The following is a 19,978-nucleotide window of genomic DNA, read 5'->3' as shown; positions in this document are numbered from 1 at the left end:
TCTTAAAAGGATTTCTCTAGAGGTGAGCAAGTAATCATGATCAATCATTATTGCTGTCATCTTTTTCCAGCTGGGGAGACTAGTGAGGGTGCAACAACTGCAGGGACCTATGGAACCAGGGTGGGAGGGGAACTGTCAGTTTGCAAGCCAAGGACATTTGTCAACTGACAGATTTGACGGCATGCAGATGGTGCTTGTGTGGATGCATCATACCATCTTAATTTAAGACTCAGGGCTTCACCTCTACTGATTCTGGAGTATCTTCTACTGATTGCGCGGGGGGAAGAAACCACTACACCACACACAACCAATGGAGTATTTTCATGTAAATGCAAGGAGGCAGTTCTTCCAAACAAGGCCATAGCAGCTAATTAAAGTTTGAGGGGCCCCTTTCTTAAGTGTGTTTGTGAGGCACCAGGCACAATTGCAGATTTCCACACAAGTTCTTCCCAGTATCTCAAGAAGCCATCCACACGCCACAACTACGCAATTTATATCTGGGATGGGGGGGGGGGGGGGAAATCTCCTTTTCATGCGGAAACAGCTTCAGGCTGTCCCATGTCCCTCCCTCTTTCCATGATTGCACAGAAAGTCAGACTATTGCCTCCCAATCTACACTTCACCAGCCAGACAGCTAATATAAGATGGGGTCACTCTGATTTCAGAGCAGCTCTGCCTATTTATATTAATGGAGGATTTGGTCCAACATTTTCCATACACAGTAACCTCTGCTGTCTGTTGATAAGCCATTGTGTGTACACTCTATGAACAAACTCCCTAGGTGTCCTTTTTAGGAAGGGGTTATTATTGTTCATTGACCTCAGTGAACCTCAGCAGAAAGAAGAAAAATGTGCTGCCCCCACAAAGGTCTCTGGTGTTGAGCAGTGTTCTTTCTTGTGGTCACATGACAGCTTGTTATGTTATCACCTGAGAGCATATACCTGAACATCAAATAGCCATTGCCTAGTCCCAGATCAAGGCTGGGACAAAAGGTCTTAACTATGACACCAATAAAACCTTCGTATAGCCTCTAACTTAAGGACAACCTCTTAAAGAATGTCATGAGCAAACAATATTATCCTGCTCATAAATCTGTGGCCTCCTCTATGTTGGCTCACAGCCGTGTGTGCAGGATTCTCATTACTGGTGATGTCCTTACATGCTTTATGGCATTTGCTGATAGTGTCACAGCTGATTTATGCTTCAGGTGAATCATTGAGGCTCCCACTGATAACGTGTTTTCATGGTAGCCAGGTGTATACAATAAATCCACCTCCTCCTTGAAAAAGTGGCTGATTTAGCAGAGCCAATCTGCATTTATTTATGCTACTCTACAGGAGAGAGCAGTTGCATGTTACAGGAATACCAGAGATGGTTACAGGTCCATGGACATTATAGGTTACATAAGCCAGAAGGGATGATCTGCTGGTCTAAGCATCAGGTTTAAAATGCCATGGTTCTCTAGAACCACAGGTTCAAATTCCAGAAGAGTGGATATCGGCAGTCATCCCTCTAAAGCAGATCTATCAACTATGCTATGGGAATATTGGAGATGGTAATAGATCACTCAAAGGGAGTCAGGAGAGATTTTACTGCAGAGTAGAAAAGGTCCCCAGTTCAATGAGTCCACAGCACTAAGAACAGAGTTCTGCCCTAGAGTTCATATCCAAGTTTGCCCCATCTCACTTCCCCACTGTTTAAAAACAGCTTTCTCCTCTCTGACCCAGACATGGCTACATTTTAAAAGTGGTTCATTCTACCTACAGCTATTTGCTTATTGCAATGCTTTGAAATTGTTTGGGACTCTACAAGTATTTATCTATATTCAAGTTCACTTTAAGAGGATTCTAATGTAGAATGTGCTCCACACCAAGTGCACAGACATTGTACCAGTGTAGGACACTGCCTTATGTACTTCAAATGTAGACCATATGCTACTATTGCAGCTACTCTCTGGGAAGAATCCAAAATCCTCAATCCACTGTGATACCCACAGAGGGTAAACTGCCTAACAATAGCTAGGTGAGGGTCCATTCATGATTTATTAATATCTCTTGTTCACCTACATTATTTCTAAGTAAGAGCCCAAACAGAGCTAATATACACAACTATGTTCCTTCCACTATTACCCTTGTCTTTGCCTCATGTTCCTCACTCACTGTAGCATCTTGCCCCTGTTTAAAGTAACAGTTCTTTGGTCAGGGACTCTGTTCCATGTTTGTACAGCACCCACCACAATGAGGCCCTGATCTTGACTGGTGCTCAACCAGAATACAAATAAATTGCTCCAAAGTCAGGAACGATGGGGAAATCAACCCAATGACAAGCTGGAGGCAATCGCAGACCATGATAGTTACATGCTGCAGGGACCAAGTGCGGACTGGGAAGATGTTGCTACTAACAGAAGCCTGACTGTAGGGGATTTGGGGCTTTGACTCAAAGCCCAGTGAAGCTGACAGGAGGAGTCTTTCCACTGACTTTGATCAGGACTTTTGAGACAGAAATGAAATCAGGTAAAATGCTCTAACATACAAAAGAACCTCACCCCTGCCCAGACAGCATTTAACATGGCATGATGGGGTCCGGTTGAATTCAGAGGCAAGGCACAGATGCATCATAGCCTCAATCATATCTGCAGGCAAACAAACAGGGCTTCTCTGAAGTGCCCCCCCTGCCTATCAAAAGAAACAAAGATACTTTAGTGTTCTAATTTGAAGACCAGAGGACACCACAGGACAGTTGCCACAATTAGCATTAGAACCCTGAGCAACCGATCCCCTGCAGCACCTGCTACCACCCGGCTTCCTGCCTTTGTCATGCAGCCACTGATAGCTTTTCCTGGAACAAGCTGTTTTGCTGACAAGTGCAGGAATCTGCAACCTTTGTGTCCTCTCCCATTAGTGATTCAGTCCACGCACTCCCCAAGCCTAACCCCCGAACTACAGTCTAGAGTTCAGAGTCAAGTGTTTACAACAGGGATGAGGTGCAGGGACTGTTGGACATGCCTCATCCGGGCACCAAGGCCACTTTTACTTTCAGTGGCAAACCAGAATCAGCCACCTTGCATTCTGTTGACTCTTCTGTCCTTCCATTAACAGAAAATGACAGGTGCCAGCTACCTACAGAGCTCCACACACAGCTACAGAAATAGACTGGAGATGCCAAGTTCAGATCAGATTTCAAACCACCCTACAGAACACAGAAGGGTTTGGATCTAGGTACTGAATCCTCTGCAGGCATAAATCAAATTGGCTTCATTGACTTCAATGGAGTTGTGTTGATTCACACCAGCTGAGGATCCGGTTTTAGGCTTGTCTCTCCTCAGCACTTATTCCCCAATACCTCCCAGGATATAGGCAAATAAATATTATTAATCCTAGTTTATAGAAGTCCCTGACTGTGAATTCTTTGGGGGCAGGGACTGTGTGCAGACAGCACCTGGTATAACTGTAGGTGCTACCGGAATACAAACAGTAGTAATAGAGATAGACAGGATAAGTGACTTGCTTGAGGCTACAAAGGGAATCTGTGTCCGAGCCAGAAGCAGTACTCAGGAGTTCCTGGCACCCGGTCTCTTGTTTACACCAGTTCTCCCACAGAACAGGGTGGCAATGGGATTCTCCGATTAGAAACTAAGGTTATGTCTACCCTACAGCCTATGTCGGCATAACTTATAAACCACTCCCCTGAGTGACACAAGTTACACCGACATTAAGAGCTTGTGTGCACAGCGCTATGTCGGCAGGAGAGCTTCTCCAGCTGCTATAGCTTCTGCTGCTTGTGGAAGTGGGAGGAGGTGTTATGCCCATGGGAGAGCTCTCTCCCATCAGCATAGAGCATCTTCACCTCACGCACTGCAGCGTCAGAGCTATATTGGCACAATTGTGCCGCTGCAGCGCTGTACATATAGACATGGCCTAATTGTTCTGCCATGGAACAAAGTTGTGGCTGACAGAGAAGCAGCTGCATCAAGGGAGTCCCTGTCAGTGGCAGTTCTCTCTAGACCGATTCCTCCATGGGAAGTGATATATTAAAGAAGTCCTACCCCCTTCACCAGAGCAACTGGCACAAGGAGCAAGGCTACAGTCCCAGACTGCAGTTTGGATGGCCCATATACTCCCCACCCAAGGTACATTCTGGCAAACTCCCAACAAATAAGTGTTTAAGATCCCATAGGGTGCAATTATATCTAGGCTGGTCATCACTGTGGAAGTAGTCATTTGAGAGAAAACCAGTTACAGTCTATAGCAGTGGTTCTCAACCAGGGGTACAAAGTCAGTACAAACTAAAATTTCACACAGCCAATGACTTGTTTATATGCTCTAAACATGGACATGTAAGTACAATATTTATATTCCAATTTATTTATTTTATAATTCTATGGTAAAAATGAGAAAAATCAGTCTTTCAGCAATACCATGCTGTCACACTTTTGTATTTTGAGGTCTGATTTTGTAAGCAAGTAGTTTAAGTGAGGTGTAACTTGGGGGTATGCAAACAAATCAGACTCCTGAAAGGGTTCAGTAGTCTGGAAAGGCTGAGAGCCACTGGCCTTTAGGTCCCCAAAGTAGGTAAAACATGGTTTGGTCTTGCCACATAAGTTGACCTGATCCATTGCATGTAGGACCCCCACTCCAAAACCACAGCAAGTCCCGCAGAATAGACAGAACCTTTTAAAAGGCCTCATATCCAGGGCTCAAGGGAGAGGAGAGGACGACAAACGGCGAGTATAACCACTTATTATTGTGCCCAGGTTTAGAGTGAGATAGTACAGTATAAAGAGGCAGATGCTTGTGAGCCATTGTTAACCCCTTCTTCGCAGCCAAACACAAAACATGCCATATATTATATACACATACACACATATATACACACTCCTCAGTTTAGTTACACTGAACATTTTTTAATCCATTATATTGCTGCATATTGCACATGGGGGCATTTCTTAGCTATACAGGTCTGGCAGTCCAGTCCACCAAGGGACTAAAGTTTCCTGGACATTTCATCTATGATAAATGAAGGGGGGGGGAGGGGGGAGGGAGGAGACACCCAGCCATCCAGTTAGCTGTTCTCTGCTTGCTTTACCTGTAAAGAGTTAAAAAAGTCCCCCAGTTAAAGGAAACTGAGTGGGCACCTGGCCAAAAGAGCCAATGGGAAGGCTAGAACTTTTAAAAATGGGGGAAAAAAACAATAAAATAAATAAAAAACCCCACAACTTCCCCTTTGTGTCTGTTTTTCTCCAGGAAAGAGCATAACTGCTCCCTGTTCCCCTATGAGAGGCTTTAAGCCAGGTATGATTATAAATCAGATCATACCTAGAACTACTTATTTCGAACTCCCAAAAGTGTAATTAGATCAGGAATGTTTAAAAAGACGCAATTAGGGTTATTTCTGTTTATTTCTTATGGCTAATGGACTCTTCTGTGCTAACCCCAGATGCTTTGGTTTGCTTGTAACCTTTAAGCTGAACCCCCAAGAAAGCTATTTTGGGTGCTTAATTTTTGGAATTGCTCTTAAAATTTAGCAAAAGCCTAAGTTCCAGATGTATTTTCTAAGAACAGGATTGGATTTTTGGTGTCCTAAGAGGTTTGTGCACAGGTTGTTTAATTAGCTGGGAGCAACAGTTAATTTCCTTTGTTTTCTTTCTCAGCTCTTCCCTGAAAGGGGGTGGGTGAAAGGGCTTGAGGGTACCCCACAGGAAGGAATTCCCAAGTGCGTCTTCCTGGGTTCCAAAACGGGTTTTGCATTTGGGTGGTGGCAGCATTTACCAAGCCAAGGTCAGAGAGAAGCTGTAACCTTGGGAGTTTAATACAATCCGGGAGTGGCAAGTATTCATTTTTAAAATCCTTGTGGGCCCCCACCTCCTGCACTCGAAGAGCCAGAGTGGGGAATCAGCCTTGACAGCCTCACTGAACACTTTGTATTATAGGGTCTCGTAAGCAGTTCAGGAATGAACAACCACAAGGCCCCCTATGATCTCACTTAGTTGCTGTCCATGGCATACACAAACAAAACAAAACTTGGTGACCTGTGCAGGAGATATTCTGTAAAGCTACATTTCCTTTTACGTTCCAGAGGAAACATCTAAGCAGAAGGCTGAATACTGCAAAAGAGCAGGTTTAGAAAGGTGATTACCCCCTTGTCCCCCTTATTTTCAGCCTCTCTATTTAAAGAGATTTCCCCGTTTCTTGGAGACACAGATAATCAAACTCATAAGCACATTATATGCTGCCCCCACTTTTTCTCCAGTCACTTTTCTGCTTCCAGTACAAAGCCATTAAGAACTCATCTGCTGTAACTTTCCATCCCCAAACGGTGGTAAAAGAGTGACAACGAGCAATGAGTATGTTTCTTTTAACTACACTGAAGTTACAGAACTTAATCAAAAGCTGAATCTTCGCTTAGCCTGTGCCACTGTGGTCCAACAATGATGCAGATTTTTTTATATATATTATATATAAAAAAAAGTCATGCTTAATTTCCTGTATTAATTGCTTTGATCAATCTGCATCACACAGCCATAATTCTAGTCCAGTACAATGAATGCACAGCAGTTCCCACCTAACGTGATAATGTTATAACAAAAGTACCTTTTTAGAACAAATTTTATCATTGCATTAGAATGTACAAAACAGTTTCATTGCAAGACATGCTCTAAAGCAGGGGCGGGCAAACTACGGCCCGTGGGCTGGATCCAGCCCACCAGCCGTTTTAATCCGGCCCCCGAGCGCCCGCTGGGGAGCAGGGTCTGGGGCTTTCCCCACTACAGCGCTCCAGCCCGGGAGCAGGGTTGGGGGCTGCTCCACGCAGCTCCTGGAAGCAGCAGCATGGACCCCCTCTGGCTCCAACATGTAGGGGCAGCCAGGGGGCTCTACTCTGCATGCTGCCTCCACCCCAAGCACCCCCAACCAGAGCCCTCACCCCCTCCCTCACCCCAACCCCAATTTTGTGAGCATTCAATTTTGTGAGCCATACAATTTCTATTCCCAGATGTGGCCCTCAGGCCAAAAAGTTTGCCCACCCCTGCATTAAAGCCTTCCATCAACTATACTATAAATTGACATCCAGTACAGAGCCACCATACTCATTAGGTATCCTTTTATAAGGATTCATAGGCTATATCAGGCCCATAGTGATCACTAAAACCAGCTTCACTGAAGTCTATCCACATAACCCATATTAGTCTTGTTGTTTATGGATGTGCTTTCACTTTCCATTTCAGATCAAATGTCCCTCTTCGGTTTTAGTCTGTGCTCCTGAATGGTCTTATGTAACAAGAAACAAACTAACTTGAAAGGATATTTTGGAGGGAGAATCGAGGAGAAGTAATTCCTTAGAGGTGGATACATATAATTTAAGAAAAAGAGATCCCATGTGGGCACTCTTCTAAAATTGAGTCACTTTTATTCCAGAATAGAGTGTCCACAGGGTGAGCTGTTCCCAAATAGCTTATTCTTCAACAGTTATTCCGTTCAATTTCCCCAAGAAGAGGAGCCATAAGAGACAGTCAGTCCCCGGTTCAAAGAGCTTCTACATTAAAAAACAAAACAAAACTGCTTATATGCAGCACAGAATTTGCCAGCAAAAGGAATCGCCTGGGGGCAAAATAGTTCGCATATTCGAGTGTATTTTTTGTTCCTGTGATGAACAGAGAGGATCCCTTATCGGCCTTCTCTTGTCCAGTGGATCTCAAACTTTTCCATCCCATTGCCCACCCTAGCTAGGATCTAGGGCAGGCTCATGAATGCCCCGTCCTCCGCCACCACACACACCCGTTTATGACACACACGCGCGAGTCACAACCCCAAGTTGACACACACACACCGGCCCTGCTTTACATGGGCTGGGAAGGCATAAGGCCGGATCTGCCCTGCACTAGCAGCGGGGACAGGCTATTTGACTTCCCACCACCGCGCACCCCAAAGCTATGAACTCCTCACCCAAGCAGGCTCCAGTGACCAGGGCCGTGGCAGTCAAGGCTCCGGCGGAGGCTCCGTAGATCGTCTTAGCGTTGGCTACCAGGAAGGGGGCATGCTCCTGGAGGCAGCTGGCTACCCCGATGTGGTACACCCCCAAGAACCCACAGCCGGCGAAGGAGATACTCCAGGTGGAGTCCAGAGGGAACATCGCCTCCCCGCCTAGCAGCGTCTCTGGGAAGAGAGAGATTAGGCGGGGAGGGGGGAGGGCAGAGGGCAGCCGAGGCTCGCCAAGCCCTCAGCGGCCAAACGCCCCGCCTGGGCAATGCGAGCGGAGGACCGGAGCAGGGGCAAGCCAAACCCGGCAAGAGCGAGCTAGGGGCAGATGAAGTTGTGGCACCCCCGATCCGCGTGCGTCGCTCTTCCCGCTCACATTCTACTGGGCTTTGCCGGCCCTGGCCCGGGATAAAGGGGAATGGATGCGCTGCGCCTTCCTTCCTGTGCCGGTCCCTTCCTGCTCTGCCCTCTTCCTTCGCCTGCTCCCCCCACCGCTGCCTGCACCTGATGAGCAGCAGAGAGGGGAGGGGGACAGTATTATATCGGGTGCGGGCCTGGCAGGGGAGGAGCTCCGGCTTGTCAGCTGTGGGACCGGAGCAGCCAATCCCACGCCAAATGCAAGGGGCCGGAGGGAGGAGACTCCTGCACCGGCTAATGGCAGCGGGGGTGAGCCTATACCGCCCTTCCGGCGGGTGAGACCTTGCAAAGAGGCTTCTGAGTGGAAAAAAAATCATTGGGAGAGGACTTCCCGCTCGGCACCGGTGCCAGCAGCAGCTGCCGGCTCCGTTCTAAAGGGGCTGCCCACAAGGGGAGCTGGGCGCGCAGCTGTGGAACGCACATCTGGAATGCACATGTGGCTCGCTGGGGTGCGCTCCGTAGTTATGGCTGCTGGCTGCGGTGGCGTTCGGCCCAGACTGATGACAAGAGAGCCACTCACTGGCCAGAGGAAGTCTAGCTAGGCACCCTAGTGTGTGTGTGTGTGTATTGTGATGACGCCTGTGTGATGGGGTGTGTGTGAAGGGGATGAAGGGCTTTGGCCTGGTGCGTATGTGTTTTTGTGGTGTGTAGAGTTCTGGAGGGTGGGCGATGGGTTAGGGCTGTGGTATGTTGTGTGTGTATTCTAGGGTGGTTTGTGTATGTGGGAGTAGTAGTTTTGGAGTGGGGGGGGTGTTGCGGGCATACAGGGTTTTGGAGTGGGTGTGTATTGTGGGGTGAGTTGTGTGTGTATTGTGGAAGTACAGGATAATGCAGTGAGGTGTGTATATTGTGGAGTGGGTTGTTGTGTGTGTTGCTGATGAACAAAGAAACAAATATTTTTTGTGTGTGTCGTGTTGCTTTTGCTCTCGGTAGCTGGCCTCCCCTTGTTTACCCCAGCCCCCGTTTTCCTGCACATCATCAGTGAGATGACCATGCATGGAAACTTACACATCACCCTCTAAAAGGAGCATCTATACCCTTGGTGTGGCTAATGTCTACATCAGCTGGAGGGGCTATGGGGAGAAGGGAAAGTAGTAGCTGCAGGAGCACAGGTACCAGCTGGAGGCAGAAAAGGGGAGGGAAGCCCAAGACTCCATATTCCACTTCAGGGACTAACAGAGGGGGAAAAGGCTCTGCACAGCACTCCGCAGCACAGGAGGATTGCGGAGGCTTGAACCTCTCCATTCATCCATGGAAATGACACATCAGCTGTGGGAGGCATGAACCACCCCATTCATCTCAATGGGTACTCTCCCCCATCTCCTATGATCCTATGCCCTGTTGCAGAATGCCAGTTTTCAAGGCTGCCACCTCACTCCCCTGCCTGTGGATTTTAGAGTAATTTTAATATATTAAAATGAGGTCCTTAGTGGGGTGGGGGCTGTATCTGAGGAACCTTTTGACCAAATTTGCACCATAACGTACACCCTGGCTCCTATTGTCCCGTACCAATATTTAAGATAACTGTCCTATGCACATGGATGTTGGAGCATTTTGAAAATTAAAACCTCATTTTGTGGGGGCCATAGATTGGGATCCCCCTTCCACTGGCCCCAAATTTTTACCACAAATCCCAGATTCTGTTGCAATCAGTACTCAGTGGTTTGAGCATTGGCCTGCTAAACCCAGGGTTATGAGTTCAATCCTTGAGGGGGCCATCTGGGGCAAAAGAAACAACTGTCAGGGACAGTATTTGGTCCTGCCTAGTGAAGGAAGGGGACTGGACTCAATGACCTTTCAAGGTCCCTTCCAGTTCTATGAGATAGGTATATCTCCATATATTATTATTATGCCAGTATAGCTGCACACATGGGCTCTAGAGCATTCTGATAATTAGGAGCATCTCATATTGGGTGTGCATCTCAGGAAACATTTGATCAAATTATGCTGAATTTGCTTCACAAACACTGCTAAGCTCCTTTTGTGCCTCTGGGCACCCTCCTCCATCACTCAGCTACCAAATCCCATCTCTCCCTGGGCCCTCCCTGACCCTGGTAAGATTGGAGGGGCCATGGCATTGCACATAAGAGCTGGTGGCATCAAGATGGAGGAGAGAGGTGATCCAGAGTTCCTACCCCAGATCTGGGCCTTGTATGGGGAAGGGGATCTGCACATCTACCTGCAGGTTTGGAAGCAGAGGTGTGAAATGGCCCCATTCATCTCAAAGGATGTTCTCAGTTAAAAGAGTACTCTTCATGCACTGAATGAAGCCTGAAAATAGTTCTAAGCTGTGAATAGATCTTGCACTTTGGCCTGATCTACATTAGCGGGGGGGGAGGAGGGGGGAATCGATTTACGATACGCAACTTCAGCTACAAGAATAGTGTAGCTGAAGTTGACGTATCTTAGATCGACTTACCTCCCGTCCTCACGGCGCGGGATCAACAGCTGCGGCTCCCCCGTCGACTCTGCTTCCGCCTCTCGCCCTGGTGGAGTTCCGGAGTCGACGGGGAGCGCGTTCAGGGATCAATTTATCGCGTCTAGATGAGACGTGATAAATTGATCCCCGATAGATCGATTGCTATCCGGCGGGTAGTGTGGACGTATCCTTTAAGTTCATACCTTACTTTAATTCGAATTAGTTTCCCCAGTGTAGACAAATCCTAAGTGCCTGTCCCACACACTGAGCATGCCTGTTCTCCATATTCCTTCCCCCCACCCTCCTGCAATGCTGTGTGCGTGGTGTGTGCATCCAGCAGAGCCGTTCCAGGGGCCTGCAAAATTCTAGTCCATCATGCTGAAAGCTATCTAGTAAGAGCTCTACCAGCAGAGAACTGATTCATCCTGGCTGGGATTCTTGCACCAGCCTGCTGATGTCATTTTTATGTGGCACCTAGTCTCTCCCGGATCAGCCCAGCCCCACACATCATACCATGCTTCATACTCCACATACTGCTGCCCACGGCAGGACTTTCATAGACAGGTAGATGGAATTGAAGGTACAGTTGTGGGGGGCTGATCTCCCTCAAAATAATGAACACCAGTCGCACTTCCAAGGAGAGCCCCATTGTGGCCCCAGTCTCCAAGCAAAGGCAAGTTGTGCACAGCACGCAAAGGAACAAATTCAGACTCATGGTTCTTCGGTACAAAGAGCTGAGAGTGTTCCCCATAGCTTCCATGTAGTTTGCATCTCTGCTCAGAAGTGCTCTGTAAGCAGAGGTGCTAATGCCTGTATTGCTTTCCCAGAGGGGCAGTGGATGCTGGACACCAGCGGACTAAAATTGGGGTGGATGAGTGTAATAGTTTGAGCTTATTGTGCAGAATAAGACATAACTGTAAAATGTGGATGTGATTTTTTGGGGGGTGTCTCAGGACCCCCTTGTTCCAATGACCCAAGTATGGACCCTAGAATAAACTCTATTGAGGCACAACACATGTCAAGGCAATCTGAGTCAACCTGTGGTGTTTAGAGAAAGTAGTAGAGTCAGCTGTTAAACCGTAAGCTATTCTCAGCTATGGTGGAGCTAGTGCCCCATTATAACAGAAACTATGAGCCTGATGCCAAGTGCCCACAACCATCACTGAAGTCAATGTGTGCTGTGGGAGTCCGAAATTCCCAGGATCAGGGCCCAAAGCAAAGCACTAGTGGGAAGATTTTGAGGAAAAATAGGGGAGCAAGGAAAATTCACGTTTGCCGAAAAGATTTTCCATTTCCCTGCTACTTCTATCGCCGGTCAGAAAAACCAGAAACTGTGCTGGAAACGCCAGAATATATGGAACTGACAGAAGCACACACATAAGACCCAGTCCTATGACCCTTATTCTGGTCACCCCACACACACTTTGAAACCAACAGAGGGAGTTGGTGGACTAACGAATGCAGGATCAGCATTGTGCTGCCAGTAGGGAGACCATGTCCCGTGAGTAATTACACAGCAATTCTTCCCGATTTCCTATAATTAGCTGGATGGACAAGGCAGCGGTTGTGCCTCTGAGGGGTGGTGGTGCTCTTTATAATAGCACATTTGCTGTAAAGTAATCCAGACACAGGCTCCAATTGAGTGCTCTAGTGCTGTAGCCTGCCTTCCCCAGGGACTCCGCTTCTTGGAGGTCGCTGATCCAGAGGGATAGCACAGGGAAGTTCTTGGAAGGCAGTGCTAACAAACTTGGCCGAGAGAGGATTATCTCCTTCAGTGGAAGAGACTGCAAAGTACAGGACGCAAGGGGATCAGTGTGTCCACGTTCTTCCTTTTTTGTGGGAGGGCAGGGAATGATGGGTAATACAGTAGTGGGTCATCTCTGGGACAACATGTTTTGGGCCTGACCCAAAGCCAGACAAAGTCAGTAGAAAGACTGCCATTGACTCCCGTGGGCATTGGATCAGCTGCCTTTATCAGATTGTCCCACAGACAGCATGACAAAGTACTATCTCAGCACTACCTCAGCACACAGGCCCAGAAAGATCCTGGAACGTGAGAGCCGTATTTATGGCCCGCAGCTGAAATGGCACAACAATGTGACGATGAGAAGTACTGAGGGGAGACCAAAATTAACACTACAGGAAATAGAAAAGATGCCCAGCCCTAAACTGTGCTTTTTTAGATCCCTTGTGTAAATGCTTATTCAGAGAGGCAGTAAAGGAGAGTAAAAAAAAAAAATCAGAACAGCAGCAAATTAAGCATCAATAAAGTCAGGTTGGGAACTCTTGCGGTGGGGGAATCCAGTATCCTAATTGCCATTGGTTTCAATGGTCTCAGGATCAAGAAAAAAATTAAACACTGATATGCGTATAACTGGTGATGTGTTCCCATGTAGACAGGGCCTAAAAGTTAGCCTGTGCCCTGATGAGCTCACAGAGAAGGCAGATGAAAGCCTTGTCTACACAGGAGAATTTCTCCATTTATGCCAGCATAACTGTCCATGTGGACACTCTTATTCCAGAGTCAGAGTGGCTTTTTTTGCTTTAGCTTAACCCCCTTCCTAAGCCACATAAACTAACCCAAAAGAGACTTATACCATAACAAGAACAGCTACATAGGGATTATACAAATTGCAGCAGGAAGCTACACAGCTTGGCTTCAGGCCTATATGCTGCCTCAGTTTCCCTCACTCCAGCCAACCACTGGCAACCAACACTTTAGGTGCTGGGCACTAGTCAGACCTGTCATCCTCCCTTGGTCACAGGGCTCACCACATCACCTCACTAGATGACAATACAGTCTTTCCATCCTCCTCACACACAACAGCAGTATGGGGGCACCCACATCCACTCTCTACTACAGGTTCCCGATCCTGGGAACCCTCCATAACAGGGCTATCTAGCCTCCCTCAGATAGCCTCATTGTGGGTTTCCGATTTCCCAGGGCCTCTTCCTGGATTCACTCTCCTCCCACTCTTTATAAAGCACTAATTCCGACTTCCTCGGATCTCCCAGTTCTACTGCTGTTTGCAATTCCTCCCTGCTCATGCTCCACAGGCTGTTCGCTCTCCGGCCCCAACAAGCCCGGTTTAGTCACAGGCTCTTTGTCACATGAGTTCAGCACTTAGCTCCTTCATCTGGGGAGGAGAGCTAAGCTGGGACAAGTGCAGTGGCCCACAACTCTCTTAAAGGGCTAGCTCAATTTGTGACCCCATATCACAGAATCAAAGAATCATAGGATTGGAAGGGACCTCGAGAGGTCATCTAGTCCAGTCCCCTGCACTCATGGCAGGACTAAGTATTATTTAGACCATCCCTGACAGGTGTAAGTGTATTGGTTTAAATTCATACTTTAGGTTATACTGAAGAAAAAACAAACTTTCTGCTGTAGGCAAAGCCAAAGGAAACATTCCTAGCCACATTTTACAAAGGAGAACCGAGGCACAGAGGGTCACTGCCTCAACATCACATAGGAGTTGGGACTTAAATCCAGATCCCTTGAATTCTAGCTCAGTGCTTCAACCAAAAGACCAAATTTCCTCTCAGGCTAATGTTGCTTCTGCCTGTTTTTCTGCACCTTGTAAACTGCAGGGTTCAGTCTGTATCTGAGAAACATCTCCTCAGATGTTTACATCACTCAGTCTTTGGCCTTCAAGGTTATACGACTGAGGACTTATTATTGCCTGGCAAAATAGCACAATATTGTTATGATTGTTGCAATAAACAGTGTAAATGCTATTTTCTGGCTGAACACTTCCTGGATTCTTTAGCTGGTAAAAAAATGTTGGCAAACAAAATAATGGTGACGTTTTTCTCCCAGGTGGTAATCCTCCAAAGCCAGTGATTTTTCAGTAAGCAACCAGCGACAGGGAAATCTGTGTGACCCTCAAACGTGTTGTGTCAGCAGGCTTTACACCATTGCCTTTCTGACATGTTGAATGCTCATCAAAAACTGCATATTCATTCATGCCCATTGAATGCTCGGTATGCAGTGAGAAAGCTTTTTCTGCAACCTTTTCATTACATTCTTGTTAGTCACGTGGGTTACATACAATTAACATGATGCTATTATTATGGTACAGCACATACACAAACAACGTCGGCTTCTCTTTTTTATGACATTCATATGTTACAGCTTGACTACACAATGTTCCTTTAGACAATCCAGGGCCTGATCCAACTCTCATTAAAGCTGAGGGAAAGACTCCAGTTGACTTTCTCCCTATTTTAGGATTGCCTTTGTGCATTGTGACTGTGTATTAGACCTTCGTAACACAGCTCTGCTTTACTAGTCTATGCCAGGACAGAGTCTTTGCTTTCATAGTACGGCAATATTTGTTCTTACAACTACTTTTTCCTTTAAAAAAACAAACCCAAATTTAATGCAGGTAAGTGTAGGCTGGAGCAATAGCCTGGGGAGTCAGACTCACGCAAGATGGGCTCAAGCTACGGTGCTAAAAGTAGCAATGTGGATGTTGTGGCTCAGGCAGCAGCTCGGACTCTTAAGCTCACCCCACACCCTGTCTCTGAGCTTCTGTAGCTAACCAGTCTCCACCCCAGCCCCAGGCTCCACATTGCTATTTTTAGCATGCTAGCTTGAGTCTGTTCACCTGAGCTGGGAGGCTTGCTCCCAGGTGCACTGTAGACCTACCCTCAGTGACTCAATGGAGAATACTAATTGACTTGACAGATGCCACCACGGAGTCATCACTTAATTACTATTTCCAGTAGCACCTGGAATATACCTGGCAGTTTCCAAATAGAGAAGACGTCATGCTTCCTGCTCTGAGGTGCTCGCAAGAAATGATTTTCCGTCAGTGCTGAGCTGGAGTAGAATATCCCAGAGATGAAAGTTTCCATCTCTCACCACCAACCGTATTGGCCGAGCACTCTCCCTTGCTAGATATTTTATGGTAATCAGTTACCACCATAACCTCCAGGATAAAGATTTGGTTCTCCTTCCTTTCCCAATATTGTACCTTTGGAACAGAGCTTGTGCCATAGAATGCGCCAAAGTGAGCCCTGGTCCTGACATTGGGATACATAAAGAGAAAGGGATATCTTTAGAGGATTATAGTGTATACAATATACCACAACGTTCTGGGCCTTACCTGTGGTTTCAGTAGGAACAAGCCCTTGTCCTTATCTTTTAAAGCACATTTTACGATGATTCATGCAAGAAGCATTAGCACTGCAAAGAAGGAAGCTACAACTGAAAATACAGAATAACATCTATAGAGACAAAGCAATGGGCCAGATTGCTCAGTGGTAGACACCTGCTGAAGTCAATGGAGTTAGAACTATGATTAATTTAACCCAGTGCACTAGAGGAAGCTGATGGAGATTTCTAGACATAGCACTCTGATTATAAACCAGTTCAGTGTCAACTGGAAAGACTGGGAGTTGGGGAGAATAGATGAAAACACTTTGCTTCCTTGCTTGGAGTAAACAAGACAGACCAGATGGTCTGCTATTGAATTGTGAAACAAGCATGCAAACTTCCTACATACCTAATTGCTTAAAACATACATAAGTCCCCCTCCCTCTGTAAGCTTCATGGAATGTTATGTAAAGTGTATTGCCACCTTGAGGGTATTCTGGGAACTCCACCAATGCAGTATTTAACAAGTGCTGGTATGTTCAGAACACAGAAGTGGTCTCTGCACCCAGGGGTTTACCATAGACTAGCCACATGCTGCAGACAAACAGAGCACCAAGTGATCTGATTATATATTTATCACAAAGTGATGTGATGTAGTCAGTTGGTTTTTAAACACACAAACCTGAGACTATGCTTTCCAGGGCAGATTAGTTGCATAAGGTTTAGCAGAAATGGTGCATTTTCAGGAGGGTTTTGGAGTAGATGGTAGGTGGCCAACACCTCAGGTTAGGTTGATAGCTCCAGGCCTAAAGAACAGCGTGGGAGGACAGGTGAAGAATGGGAGAAGGACATTTGGAGTAGTTAGGCCTCTTGTGCAGAGCGCAGCTTATACAAAGGGCTAGACTAGGAGCCATTGAGACTTGGCTAGGCCAGTTATCAGCCTGTATCTCAGCTGCCTTTTCCGGTTACAATTATTGAACAAATAATGACAATCAGGTGGCCGTAGTACCTTTGGACACTTGTTAATTTGGGGGCATGGGACAGAGCAGCTTGTTACATCAGTAGATAATTTCCTGGCAATGGGCCAAGATTGCATCACCACCCTGACATTCTTAGAACTGCCAGCTGCCTTTGATACTGTTAAGTATAAGGTGTGTGGACTGAGTTGGGGGCTGTACCAGGAGTGAATGGGGTTGCTTTGGGGTGGAACCATTCTTGTATAAGTAAGGGCTCTCAAAGGCTGCTGGTGGGGCCCTCCCAGGGAGTGCTACAGGGTTCCATCTTGTCACTTGTCCTCTTTAGAGAGCTATGGGGCAGTTACAAGGGTCGGTGAGGCGGTGGAGATTGCTGTGCCTTTGCTATGCTGAGGGGGCCCAGCTCTTTTATTTTCTGACCAGGCAGAAGGGACAAGTGCCTCAGCTGCTGTTTGGATGAGAACGAGCTGGTTTACTGTTGGTTCACAGAACATAGAGAGGATACTGATTGTAGGGGAACAAGTGGAAGAGATGGCAGAGATAATATCACCTCCTTTGAGTGAGGGAGGGGCTAGCCGCTAGCCCAGCATTTGTGGGGCAAGTGAGCAACCTAGGAGACTGGCTGGCCTTCCAGCTGCTATTAGAAAGTTAGGTAGAGGCTACAGCCACAATCAGCTTTTTTCAATTACATACAAGCAAGAGGCTGTGCCTGTTTCTTTCATAGACATTTGCAACTGTCAACTGTGCTTTCATCCTCTCTTGTGCAACCACTGTAAGATGATCAGTGGTGCTACGTGTCTTAAATCTATCCAGAAACTGATGCCAGGTTCACTTGTTATGGACACCTCTTGCCTTGACACCATTGCAGGCCCTGGAACAACTGGCTATTTATTACAGTGGAACTGTAGCACAGTTAAGGTTGCATCCCAGATTTCAGTTCAACAGGAACTTAAAACCTTTATTTTGTACAAATCTCATTGAAATGGCAAAAAACGAAGTCAGTTATCTGTGAGCACTGCTTTATCGTCTCATGGAGGGCTGATGAAAAATGGAGAGAATAAAGTTAAAAAAATACCTCTTTTTGGCAAATTTCCACTCTTTTCTTTGTATCCTTTTATAAAAAACCCAACACTCTGGGGGCCTGTCCATTGACCACAATATTGGTCGTCTTATGCTGATTATCTATGAATAACTGATAATTGAGCAGTTTATGGAGTATTTTATAACATTTTAGCCTCAGAAAAGAGATGCAAAGCAGAACCAACCTACTTTAAATGAGTCAGACAGGGAACCTAGAGAAAAGGTCTGAGCTGGGAAAGAGAAAGTTATTTCAAAACCCACCTGTTTAAATTTCCATGCAATTTAAACTATCCTTAATATTAGCCAAGCTCACAAACTTTAACCTAGAAGGCAATCAAGGAAGAGCTGTTGAATTCCCCCTGTTTAAAATAAGTTAGCACAGAGCCTAGGCAAGGACGGTGCATGCATGAAACCTAGGTCTCTAATGGTAAGATTTTCAAGAGTGCCTAAGCAAGTTAGGCACCTAAATTACTAGTGACTGTCAGTGGAACTTCAGTGCCCAAGTCAGGGCCAGTGCTACCATTAAGGTGAACTAGGTGGTTGCCTAGGGTGCCAAGATTTGGGGGTGCCAAAAAGCAGTGCCCCCAATTTAAAAAAAAACAACAAACAAAACACCAGCGTTCCTCCCCCAGCGCGCGGTCGCCACTCCACTTCTCCCGCCTCCCAGGTTTGCAGCGCCAATCGTCTGTTTGGCACCGCAAGTCTGGGAGGAGAATTAGAGCGGGGACAGCGTGTTTGGGGAGGAGGCGGAGCAGAGGTGAGCTGGGGTGGGGAGCTGCTGTGGGGGGCCATGCAAGGTGGAAGTTTCACCTAGGACGTGAAGCTTCCTTGCACCGGCCCTGGCCCAAGTTACTAAAGACCTTTTGAAAATGGTACCATAACTTGACAATCCTATCCCCCACACAATGCTGCCTTTCATATTTGAGCCTGGTCTACAGACAGATTTTCTATCAGTATAACTATGTTGGTTAGAGGTATATTTTCCTGAAAATTATACATATATAATCCCTAATGTGGATGCAGTTATACAGTTGTAAAGGCATCTTACACTGAACTTCCTCCCCTTCCCATACAGGAATAAGCTCTACTGGTATAAGAATCTTTATACCAATCTAGAATTGCATCCTCTAGTGGATGGGTTGTACCATTTTAAATATACAAAGTTGTACATCTCAGCTATACCCGTATGTTGACAAGACAGCATAAGACTATACCTCACTTCAGCAATGTTAGCCACAATAACTTCCCAAACACATGGAATGCAAGTCAGTCAATCTGTGGTCAGAGGTTCTTAAACTTCATTGCTCTGCGATCCACTCCTAACAAAAATTACTACACGTCCCCTGGAGAGGGGACCAAAGTCTAAGCCCTGAGCCCCAGCAAGTCTAACCCCAGCACTGATAATCCCATTAAAATGGGGTCAAAACCCACACTTTGAGAACTGCTAATGTAATTGATATCAAAACTATGAAGTGATTTAAGATTTTATGTTTGCACATTTGATGAAGTTGAGGTATGCATTGCTTTTAGAGATCTGTTGGAGGTGGAAGTGAAATCCCTACAGAATGTGTTGCTGACAGCATTGTAGGCAATATGCAGGTGGAAAGGAATGCACAAGTCTTGGAATAAGATCCAAATCGGCAAAGAAATCAGTGCCATTTTGGTCATTTACAGAATATAATCATTTAGGAGAATTAGCTTTGAAGTGATGCAGAAGAATTTACAAGCTAATTCTGATTTTCTGCCCATTGGGCTTCACAACATGATTTAGCATCAAGTGCATGTTTAGGTACCTCAGAGTGGGGTTTCAAAGGCATCTAAGTGATATAGGAGCATAAGTTTAATTGGCTTCACCAACATGCAGAATCAACGAGGCTACTTAAGATTTTTTTTTTCCCCTTCAAAGCCCAAAATCAGATCACTGTTAGACAAGAGATGAAAACTCCAGGGGCATTAGGGTTATTATAACAAAACACCCCAACATCCATTTTAAACAAAATATTTTATTAGCTTC

At 46.2% G+C, this 19,978-nt stretch overlaps 1 protein-coding gene across 1 annotated transcript in view; it reads right to left on the bottom strand.

Moving 5' to 3' along the window:
• PNPLA2 (patatin like phospholipase domain containing 2) overlaps positions 1 to 8,489 on the bottom strand; it is a 54,412-nt gene extending 45,923 nt beyond the window's left edge. The window contains exon 1 of the mRNA XM_054025333.1: positions 7,941 to 8,489. Within this exon, the coding sequence (XP_053881308.1) occupies positions 7,941 to 8,127 (187 nt within the window). The 5' untranslated portion in view covers positions 8,128 to 8,489. The remainder of the gene's footprint in view (positions 1 to 7,940) is intronic.
• Positions 8,490 to 19,978: the final 11,489 nt, after the last annotated feature.

The sequence above is a fragment of the Malaclemys terrapin genome, chromosome 4, assembly GCF_027887155.1.
Source record: "Malaclemys terrapin pileata isolate rMalTer1 chromosome 4, rMalTer1.hap1, whole genome shotgun sequence".
NCBI classification, from domain to species: Eukaryota; Metazoa; Chordata; order Testudines; family Emydidae; genus Malaclemys; species Malaclemys terrapin.
Note: the sequence above shows the minus strand (reverse complement) of the source record. Positions and strands in the feature narration are given on the sequence as shown.